This window comes from Apteryx rowi, unplaced genomic scaffold (assembly GCF_003343035.1).
Source record: "Apteryx rowi isolate R43461 unplaced genomic scaffold, aptRow1 scaffold_411, whole genome shotgun sequence".
NCBI classification, from domain to species: domain Eukaryota; kingdom Metazoa; phylum Chordata; class Aves; order Apterygiformes; family Apterygidae; genus Apteryx; species Apteryx rowi.
In genome coordinates, this window is record NW_020450632.1 from 376628 (window position 1) to 388839 (window position 12212).

General features: G+C 36.1%; 1 protein-coding gene across 1 annotated transcript in view; it reads right to left on the reverse strand.

Annotated features, from left to right (window-relative positions):
* The window catches only part of RSPO2 (R-spondin 2), a 59680-nt gene extending 49014 nt beyond the window's left edge, over positions 1-10666 (reverse strand). Inside the window, exon 1 of the mRNA XM_026075830.1 lies at positions 10482-10666. Within this exon, the coding sequence (XP_025931615.1) occupies positions 10482-10563 (82 nt within the window). The 5' untranslated portion in view covers positions 10564-10666. The remainder of the gene's footprint in view (positions 1-10481) is intronic.
* Positions 10667-12212: the final 1546 nt, after the last annotated feature.

Below are 12212 nucleotides of genomic sequence, written 5' to 3' on the forward strand. Positions count from 1 at the left end.
AAAAAGCCATATTGAATTGTTGTATAAAGATGTTCTCAAAGGAAACTGAATAAATAGCAGAAACAATAACATTGGTAATGAGTAAAGTGTTTTTAAAGTAAAAAGCTGAAATGTCTACTTTTTAATGAAAATTGTACATAAAATTCTAAATGGTATCTCTTTTTGGTTTTAAAGAGCTCAAAAATCAGAACTCAGCAATCAACAACAAATCAACAAGTAGAACTCAACCATCATACACAACCCGTTTGCTATAAAGTCTAGTGTTCAAGATTTCTCTAAGTAGAACTTTGGTTCAGGTAAGCACCAGAAGTTTGGCTCCCTATACACAGTTTAGTCTATAGGAAATTTCCAGGAACTGTCATTTCTTTTTTCACAAGGTTTGAACTGATCTTCAAAGAAGGGAAGATCAATGCCCACACAGGATGCTTGCAAGTAATGCAGGCGACATACGTCTACCACGATTCCAAATAAATTCCTAGATAGGGTCCTGGCCTTGCAAGAAATAGATTTGTCTTACTAGGACAGAACTCCAAATGGATTATAAACCATATCATATAAACCATTTCATCTATCCAAAGAACTCTGAAATCATATGGTGAATGCAAACAGATATAAATACATTATTATGTTAACCATATGAGTTTTGGTCAGAGATATTAATTCTTTACCTTTAACATACACAGATAACCTATTAAGAGTCTGACCTGCAAAATCTCTTCCCCAGATTAATGGGCATCTGCAAGATAAAGTCATAAGGTGAGGTGGTCTGGAGATATACTGCAATAGTTAATTGCAAATCTGGTTTGTTATACTCAAGATGTACAGCAAACATTTTATTAATTGCAATGCTTGAGTCAAACATCCAGTGTGTTTAAATATTCAGAAAAACATTTGCCTCTTGCCCACCCACACAAGACAGTTTGAAAAGACATCAAGGTTTTTCCAAATCATTTAGCCCAATGATGAGGTGCAGAACAGAACATTAAAAGAAAAATTAGTATCATGTGACCCTCCTTCGCATCCAAGTGACGCAAATGTATTTTTGAAATAATGTTTTAACTATTGCTTTCAAAATATGATGGGGAGTAATATATTTAAGGTTTATTCCATTTGAACTCTGTGGGGTGGAGAATGGATTAAATGAAAGACTTCTGGCACAAGTTGCCTTTTGATAACATATAAATACATTTACCAGGTGAAATCCTGCCTCACCTGACCCTGGGGATACCTTCCATAAAGCTACCACTGTTTTGATTTAACACCACATACGTGAATACCCTGCGTTTAAACATTAAATTAATGAATCAATCGTCTTTCCGTTTCTTGATCATAATTCAAAACTCCCATCCTATTTATATCATTTCCTTTGCCTTTTATGGCAGCTTTATTTTGCATTGCAGTAGAGTCCTCGCCATTATAATTATATTTTGGAGGCACCAGTAGCAGCTCCAGGGTTAAGGTTCAGCTGAGGTTTTCACCAATGCAGTTTATTTTCAAAGTTTTCCTATGAAGATAAATTACTCAAAACATGAAATATCTATGACTTAATCTGTATCAGATGCAATTTAGAGGAAAATACTGAAAAAATATTAGGATTACTTTAAGAATTCTAAAACTCAAACACTAATGCACTGGAGTGATAGTCAGCACAATGCTTAGGGTTATTGGGTGCTAATCATAATTATAGTTTTGACCRCACTGTAAGCTGAAGATCACTCGGGAGTGACAACTCCTCCTTTTCAATGTCACAAATATACTCTTTTTCAGAATATGAAGGGTGCTGGCACAGCTCTAAGTCTTGTGGTGACTTCACCAAGTTGGATAATTTGCCAATGAAATAAAATATTTTCTTGTGCCTTTGCAACCATGGCGAAGAACCAACATTTTACCACTGCTTTTGAAAATAAACTAAGGTTTTTTTCAGATTTATTATTTTTGATGCCTAGCTTCATCTTATTATACAGTTTAAAAGATCTCAGAGCAAATTTGCTTTTACTTATACTTAAAATTAAAGTGCTATTAATAAATGATTTTAACGGTGAATGAGATTAGTGAATCAGAATAAATGAATTATTTTAATTCTTTTGCTTTTACAGCTAAATATACCTACATGAAGAGAGAAAAAAAGTGTACACATTTTTGGTTGTACTTCTGAAGAACATTGATTCTCTGTTGTAAACATTAATATACACTGGTTTGCAACCAAATGTAACTTTGAAACAAATTTTGTATTTTTTTGTTAACCAACATCATTATCTATATATACTTTATTAAATATAGATCTTAATTGAAGTTTATTCCAAGTTCCTATTTTGTTTGCATGGTATTATTTAAATAATAAATTGGATAATAAATAAATAACGTAGTAAGAAACCAACAGAAAAGCTGTCTGACATCATACACATATACATATATACTGACATCATATAGTAAGAAAAACAGCATTTTTTAAAAATGGTTTTATCCATTACACCAACTAACGTAATAAAAACCCAGCAAAATATATGTAAAGTTAATGACTGAACTGCTTGGTTCTGATTGCCACAGTTTTCAACATAAACTTGCTGATCTTAGCATCTTATGCCTAACTTTGGAGAAGCAAATCTTTTCTACTTTTCCCAAACCCCTTTCATCTTTAAATTAACTAGTTAGTTCCCTGTTAATAATTGTAATAAATTGAAATAAAGGAAATATTCTTTTTACATCTGCAGAAGATGCTTGTCAAAAGCAAATTTATGACTTCAATTTACTGGCTACAGATCAGATTGTTTTTTCACCAGTTCAACGGTTTTATTTTCTATAAAATTTCAGTACCAAAAGCATGCTGCTGGTATAATCTTTTTATTTCACTTAGAAGATTACCTAGAACTTCACACCAACAAAAACAAAGGAAACGGGACAAAAAGACTCAAGCATAGCTAAGATTTTAGACTTCAGGAGTCTTTAAAGGAAGGAGATAGGTACTGCAGAACCCACAGTATTCCCCAGAAATGCTTTGATTTTTGCTCTAAAAATAAACAGAAAATGGTGCCCACTTCCAGCTATACAAGAATAACTGTCTGGGAGATTTTAGAAATAGGAAGTGGCAAAGGAAAGGAGGAGGAAGTGGGCAAGAAAAGATTGGTGCTCGGAGAAGAACAAATTGATATTCAGTCTTTCTGAAGAACCCCAAAGAGCAATCCCACRCCTTTGATAGGCCTACCATACTTGCATGATAACAATGTTAAGCTAGCAAACCTAATCTTAAGAACCTGAGACTGCAGAAGTACAAGGTGCTTTATTGCTGCTATTCCCACTTAGCTAGCAACAAGAGGGTCTGATGGTTAGAGGCAGATGCTTATGAGTCCCTACCTTTTCCTTCCATTGTACTCAATTTGCAGTATCTCATGACAGGTCCACTTCCCACCAAACCTCAAATCCCTTCTATTCCTGCTCAGCATTACGTCTCATTAGTACTGTCTATTTCTAAAAAGATGACAGTTCTTAAAATGTTGCACCATACTTCCCACAGGAGTTATATGTAAATACTAAAAGACTGAAATTCTGACATTAAATGAAATCAATGCTAACTTTCTAGAAGTTTATTTTCAATTATAAACTGTCACAGGAGTGATTATAAATCACAGCTCCATGACTTCACTTCTCAGGGGAAAGGGTGGAAGAGAAGTCACTGCTTTGACTGGTGAAGCTAAACTGGGCTGAAATTAGACAGAAGTGCTCTGCTCAAATATCTTCAGTGTTTAGGCAAAACAAAGCTAAATGAAAACTCACCCTTTCAACAGAGCTCTGAAATTTTGATTTATGGGACAAGCGCAAAGATAATAATCATATATACCTTCTTCAATGGAAAGTCTATTGATACTGTGCAATCTCTTAATTTAGCATTAGCATAATTTAGCAATTCAGTGCAACACAAGGGGAGAACACAGTGCATTAAAGTGCCTCCATACTTGAGATCAGTTACAGTAACAGTATCTGCTCAAGAAAGAAACAGACCTCCTTGAGTTGAGACTGTGTCACTCTTCAATCAATGGCCAGGAAACCCACAGACTGAAGGACCAAATTCTTTATCCTGTAGAGTTTCCAGCAGACAATTTGAAGTGCATTAAAATATTTTAGGTCAGAATCTTCTCCTCTTCCGGAGAAGAAAAAGAAAAAGGATTAAAATCTCTTCCTCACAGCCTCCTTTCCTTCTCTCAAAAAGACCATTGTCAGGAAAGAGTCCAAAGACAGAAATTTAAAACATCTTAGACTTTGCTTACTGAAACAGGGTAGCAATAGAAAAGTTGTGTAAGGGACTTAAGAGCCAAAGTCCCCTTTTACTTAATCTTTAATGAGCTCTAGCATTCTATGGCATTTCAGAAATAATTTTCTTCTAAAGTATTTTTACATATACAGCAGGGTTTTTTTAGAAGGAATAATAATGGTTCTGAACCATGTTTCAGTCAAAGTTAGGGCAACCAATCTGGTCTATAAGAAGTGCATTTAGCTAGCCAGAAATAAAATATTCAATTTAGACTTTATAATAGTATTTACACTACCATTTACTTGAGTATCAGAAAAAAACAAATTTGATTGAGGTGGATGAAATTTAAAATATTTATAGAAAACTACATAAATGGTGCATTAAAGAACTCTAGAGGGAAAAAACCTGGATTACAAATCATGCCCAAACTAGAGATATATTTTAAGCAGATGAACCACAGTGATATTAAAAGATTATCCTGACCTGTTTTGACTTCCTTACAGTCATGACAAGCCACTGCTAGTAATTTGTCTTTTAAAATAATCATTAAGGAATTTACAGACTGATATTTTAGAGAAGGAATCAAAAGCCCAGGAGTTCAAAACAAAATTCAGATATTGAATTAAATCTAGACCCAGATGCATTTGCCTCTTACTGTAAAAAAGAGTATGTGCTCTCATCAGCAACTTCATTCTTTACTTTAGTTAGAGAGAGCATGACATTACTAAAACAAAGACTATTCTTCCATAGTAAATTTACCACCAGCTTATAAGGTGATGCAGAATAAGGTGACCTGTTGGGAAAGATACTGCCTTTGAAGCTCAAAGTGAAGTGTAAAATGCTCCATATTGAGATGCATGAACTTTGTATTTTTTACACAATCTTAACAAGAAGGCAGCTTATAAATTAAGTTCTCATATGATGAATTTTAAGATCAAAAGAGAACCTGTCTCAATTGTAAAGAGTGGTTACTCATTTGCAAAGTACGGTTACTGATGAGTGTAATCCTGAAAATTTTACATTACCCTCTTTTTGCTTTTGTGATAGATCCATATCCTGTAGCGTTTGCATCATTCTTTCTACATGTACACAATAAGATTGAATATTCAGCCATAACTCCCTTCACAACAATGATATTTTGCAGTACGCATAGTAGAAAAGACAGAAAACAGCTGCTCAATTCCTACTAACGTCAATAAAAAATAACCAGCCAGTACTGCTGCACATGAGAGGCAGACACCACTGAACATCACTTGAGTATGGGAAAGGAAAGTGAGAACATACATGTGAGGGGATCTGCATGAGTGGAGTCCATCAAACAGCAGAGTAAGAAAGAGAACAGTACTGAACACCTTAGAGAAGGAGCGATAATGATCATATTTTGCAAAGGGAAGCTGCAGATTAAGACTGGGGAAGGAAATTTGGCATTCCTAAATTGAAGGAACTGGTAGTCTGTTCATATGTCCCAGCACTGAAACTGGGGTCCTTGCTTGAGGTGTCCCCTTTTGTTTAAGAAGTCAAAGTGATAGCAGATTATGATCTGCTATGGTCAGGATTTTCTTTCTGAAGTGCAAAATCAGTTTTTCCATTGAGCCATCATTCTAGAGGAGCCTCTGGTCCCACAACTTGTCACACCCCAGGGTAACCAACCTCACAACCGTTGCTTGGTCTGAAGCCCCTAATAATGGTCTTTCACCCTGGGCTCTGACTCACAGCCCCCCACACCTCTAGCATCAGATCCCTCTGCCTCTTCTAACGCAGACTGTTCCCACACTTCACCTATGGCCAAACTGCCCACATTCCTATTACACTCACTTCTTCTAACTATCGTAGCCCAAATGCCTCCCCACTGCTATCTTTCTGCTGCTCAGTAAAACAGCATTGGTGCTACAGACTTAATTTCATACTATCACCCTGACATGGCTGCTGGCACTCCACACCATGCTCCCCTTGACCAGCGCCACCTTTAGGGTAATTCTCTGCAGAAGGTCCTAAAGCATGAGGGATTTCAAAAATCCAGACAGACTACACATTTCAAATTCACTTTGAGGACAAAAGCAAAGGGCACATTTGGGACAAAGAGTATGTTAATGCTTACATGGGTAGGAGACAGATGGACAAAGCTGAAGAGAGCTAGGACACAAGAACAGTTTTTGTAGGGGAAGGACCATCAGTTGAACAAGCAATGGAAAAAGAACAGAGACCAAAATGTCAGCTGACTTCTAGGAATGTCACTGAAGAGACAGTAAGGAGAAGAGGAGAACTATCACAAGCAAAAGAGCTTCAGCCTACAAGGGAATAGCTATAAAGGCTGGGATATATTTACATTCCTAAATGGAAGTGGCTTTGGTAGTTGCAGCATTTTCTCATTATTATACAAATAAAGATTTTTGGCATGAGTGACGAGAGAATGATATACACAGCCACTTGACTATAACAGTTCCTAGAGTTTACCACACATCAGCCATTTCAGAGAGATCAATACTTGGAATATGGAATGCTAATATGAAATACTATAATGTGTTTTTTTAATGAATTCACTTAATAAACACTTAGCAATACAGCTAAGTATGTTCTAACCTTGATTCATTATTATTTGACATCTTTTAAATAAATGCCAAACCACAGTGTTTTCAATTAGTATTTTACAAATATATAATTACTTTATTAAATCTAAATTGACTACAGATTTCAGAAATCTTAATTCAAAGCACTACTAAGATTTTTCACTGCCAGACAGATGGAAGGAAGCTCTTCTCACAAAATACTGAGTAAGGCCAATAATCAACAAATTAAGAATATGACCAAATCCTTACCAAAAAGGATTTGGAGGAGGAAAAAGGGTGGAAGATATGAGAAGAAAAATAATAATAAGATAATAAGGTGCCTGTAAAATAATGATATTTAGACCTCAAGTTCTGGCTATCCAATTTAATTTGCAAAATCCAAAATGCTACATTGCAACCATAAAGCTTGTTTTTTAAAAATAAAGTCATGCTTGAAAGAAACAAATGCAGAAGTCATGAAAACTATTTCTAAAAACTTAGACAAGTGTTTTTATTTAAAGTTAAGTGTGTTGCCTTTGTGGTCCTTGAACCCACTGACAATCTGTTATGAACTGTACTGGCTACAGAAATCTTAAAACTTCATATGCCCTGCTATACTACATAAGCAATAGCCAAGCCATGATATATTAAGGAAGTCTCGCTATTTTGTAACAATGTTAAAAAAAAAATTACCTTTCTTAATACAGTGAATTAAAGAAATGTGTTTAATAAATACTTGAGTTGTTTAAAAGCTTGTCTTTATCTTGTTTTTAGTTAAGGTACATGGAATGGGCAATAACAATTTCAGCCATGTCAGGCCCTCCTGTGAGACGTAAAGGTGAACCTAAACAAATGGAATAGCCCATCAAAGTTGAAGGCAACTGTAACTACTAAACTCTACTGAGTGCTTCCTCCCCCCAAAACGGTAAAGGTTACTATGGATACAGACTAAATTGAAAGGTTCAAGATAGTCTTGATGCATTAATCAGACTGATGTTAAACCAGCCACTGAGTGACAGATTTCATGTTTTTTCTTTAATTCAATATTGTTTTTTCTTGGGAGATTATTTCTTGTTGAGACAGTTCAGCTCAAAGTTACTTAACTACTAGTTTTTGGAAAATAAACAAAATGTAGCTCTTCTCTTGGGCATTCTTCTACAGAAAAGACTGGGCAAACGCTTTCCAATTTCATGTTCCAAATACAATCCATGTCACAATTCAGTGTTCAAGATGAAAATCATGCCACCTACAGAAGTTAGTTTCTTTCAAGCAGGAAACTCTTCATTGATTTCTAGAGATAATCTCAAAATTACATGATTCACCATTACTAGAAAGATAGTCTAGAACCACTTAGCAAATTCAAGAGGTACATACTGCTTACATGTAGAAAAGAAAATTAGTCTTGAAATTCAAAATTTCCATAATTTTGGAGCTGTTACATCTGGCTGTAGTATATATTATGTTCTCTTTGGCACTAACTATGTTTGACTTTTAAAATCATGTCAACATGTTCCACAAAAATATGTTCTATAGCTTCTCTAACACAAATGGACAAAAGTTCCAGTAGTAAAATTTTAAACAGCTTTTGTGTTTGTAATGACATTAATAGGGCAGAAAACATTTTAGCTTATGGCAGTCAAGCGCTTTAGCTCCCAGAGTTACATAGCTAGCATTTTTTACCATTTTTAACTGAGAAAATACTGAGCAATAGAACCCGTAAATAACTATGTATAAAAGTATCTAACATGAAGTAGGCCTATTCTAAGTAAGACTATTCTATTTTTAAGAATATTTATCTTAACTCAACTTGAATCCACAAAACGTCTGTGTGTCCACAATGCAATGCATGTACCATGCAAGATTATCAAACCAAGAGCAAAAATGAAGATGTGATTTACAAATACATCAGTTGGAAATTACATCAAAAGAAAATTATATAATATAAAAATCATTGGAGATGAACCAGAACTGGTCTGTAAATGCAAGAAAATAATAAATCATTACTCTCAAAGGAGGAGACTGTCAAAGGCATGAGGGGCGAGTTAAATATCAAGCACTCAACACAYGCCAATATGGGTTGGACACAACTCCCATTTATGCTTTTCAAAATGTATCCTGTAGTTCAGGAAAAAAGGCAACTTTCTGTAAATGGCAAAATGTAAAAAAAGTTATATTTTATCCACAAGCCACCCTCTGCAGATAACCTTTTTTTAAGAAAGTAAAGAATGACCTGCAATACAGAATACATTTTCCTATATCACAATCACAGTAGAGGCTAATATAGATGAATTTATCCATTTCCCCAAACTGTAATAGCATTCAAAAACTGTTTTACATGGGCAAGTTCTTATAGACCAGCTTTGAAAGGTTTAAAGCGGACAAGCTGCTGAATTCATAACTGCGTTACGAAAAATAAAGGCCAAGATCCCCAAATGCTTTGTGAAAGGGATATATATAAACTATATATAAACTATATACTAGTCTCATCTAATTTTTCATCAAAATCTAGCCACCTGGTACGTATTAGGCAGCGCTCAGCAATGTTACATAACAGTTGGGAACACAAAGTGAAGAATACCATATCCACTGAAACCGCACAGGGAATTTAGAAAAACAGGCAGGATGTCATTACATGAGTTGGAACTTGGCCAGAGCACTGGAGTTAATGCTCTTATTCTAGTGAAAAGTGCCACAGAATGACCTCATATGGACCTCAAGATTGTGTGTGTCATCTGAAAGACAGCACCCACTTCCTCCCAACACAGTGCATCCCAGCGAYGTGCTGCAGTGCTGTGCAGGGAGAGTGCCATGCATTTAATGCACATTTCGTTATTTCAGGAAGCAAAACAAGATATTTCTCACTTCAGGTTCTTAGGTTTGGCAACCTATTTCTGGTTAGACTATGAAACATGACAAAATCATATATATGAATTAGAGGGAGTAGCAATGATTAATAATCCATACAGGTAATACCCCCTATATGAGCATACAGAAAAATCCATACAAATAGCCACAACTACCAGATGATGGTAAAATAACATGTAGATATACTAGAGCACTCATTGATTTAAACAGTTGTGCTTTTAGGCACAAACATGCAAAAACCAAATCTTGTTGCACATTAGCAGGTTGTAAATTTCCAAATAAAATGTAGTATTAAAAATTAAAGGTTGTTTGTTTATTTTTAATAGTACATCTGTTTTATTAAAATAGCAACACTTACATATTAAAACAGGTCTGGTGTGAGGTGTCTGGTCACACGAAATTTGTGTGGGAACAAAGAGGACAAGAAGCCATGTCTGTTCTGCCCACCAATGTATAAGTGTGTATAGCAGACTAGCAGCCACATGAGGCATTGTTAAATTAATGCTTAATCCTTTTCAATTACATGTAATGGGGATGTTTGTTAAAGTTAGGAATATCTGTCTAAATCCTCATCCTTTCCAAAATTACCCTTCTAACTAAAATAACAACAATAATAATATTAAACTAGGTCGATACACTGACTATTTAATTTGTTCATTGTTGCATATCTTGGTATTAGTTGAGATGTTCTTTAGCAAAGAAGTTTTACAATCATCTTGAGACATCTGTGAAAATATCATTACGTTCCACAATATATCTTAAAAATGGAGCATGAATTATGGCTTTTCTATAAAAGTGAATGTAAACTTTAAAAAAAGACTCACTTGAACATCTGTTCATATCTGGCGTTCGGAGTCCATAGTACCCTGATGGGCAGGAATGTAAGCATTCACCATATTGCCTCATTCCTTCTCTTCGTAGGAAGAAGAATAACTTATGTTGGCATCTGATACACCCATTATCCTTTGAACAAGATAAACAGCCTTTGCAAATTGGATTTGGTCCATAGCTAGCTGCAAAATAAGAAGATAAATCACATTTTAAGATCATTTTGAAAATTATTTTGGCTGGAGGTCCTCTTCCCTCTGAAGTCTTACTTATCTACTTCACAATTACAAGTAGTTTTGAAAGGAAGGTTCTGAAAGCRCACTCATTTTAACGCATCTGCAGTGGCCAGGGAATAAATAAAAATGCAATCTCTATATTTTTCATTAGTATGTGGTGCCACTTAATGATAAAATGAAATGGTGCCACTTCTTTCATAAAGGTACAGGCAACTGGAGACCAAGGTGAATAAAGTTCACTAGCATAACATAAGTAAAACCCAGGTGCTAAATTCTAGCTTGAAGCTGAGCGCATAAGCCCACAACAGCAGCAAAGGATAAACGGAGTATCAGCAGCCTGGCATATCTGCCTGGAATGCCATGGTAATTGAAATCCAGAAACCACACTAATGCCACTTTGAAATAAAAAATTACAGTGCACCTGGATACATTTATTTGCCTTGTGAACAAAGAGCTATTAAGAGCACTGAACTCACTCTGCAGAACAAGGGAAGAAGGAGCAACGGCGGTGTCAACTGTGGCATCTGTGTGCTGCCCCCTTCCTTTTGGGTGCTAGAGAGGCTGCGTCCTTGCAGTCACTTCTTGGTCTTTCTAATGAGAATGTCGAGATCATTATTTCCAACTAGAGAGAAGCAGCTTTTAGCTTCTAAGAGCTTTTATCTGCAAGTTTCTACCCCAAATGGACTTGAAATCCATACACACAGACATGACCAAAGAGAGACATTTCGAGCAGATTACTGTTTTAGGTCACCAGCTGCTGTGTCTTCAACTACTTTATACTCTCCTTTTCTGAGCTGAACGATACTGCAACACAAACCTGAGCTACACCACTCTGCTCTTATGAGCTCTTGCTACCTTGCCTTTCTCTGGAGTCGCGCAACTCTCCCCTGCCCCCACGCGCCCTCAACTCTTTCTCAGGCACCGAGTCAGCACAGCAGGTCAGCAGAGGGAAGATGGCTCAAGAGGCTTCTGAAACCAGAACAACTTAACAGGTCCCTTTAAAATATTAAATTGGCCACAGGACTTCACTGAAATTTGCCAGTTCAAACCTGTCTTACCAGAAACAAAGAGAAACATTATGCAGGAAAGTGTCTYTGGGGTGTCAAAAGCTTTTCAATAGCAGCAACTCTGATGGCAGCTTGCCAAGAGGGCAAGGACTATGTTTAATTATTATGTTTTTAAACAATTAAAATTATCCACACCCTACTTTGGTACTTTTATCCCATATGAATGCTTAATAGGGATCATTCAATGGCTGACTCCACCAGCCGATCTGGGAAAAGAAAAAAGAAAAAACCTACCACCCTCTGGAAGCAGTAGCTGATAAGCTTTACTCTCACCTTCACACATCTGCACACCACATTCGCACTCTCTCACTGCTCCCATCCTCCACACATGCCTCATCAAGTTCTGCATGACAGCATTCAACTTCTATCTTGTACAAAGTATCCTAGTGGGTGGCAGGCAGGACAGGGAGCCAAGCAACCTGAC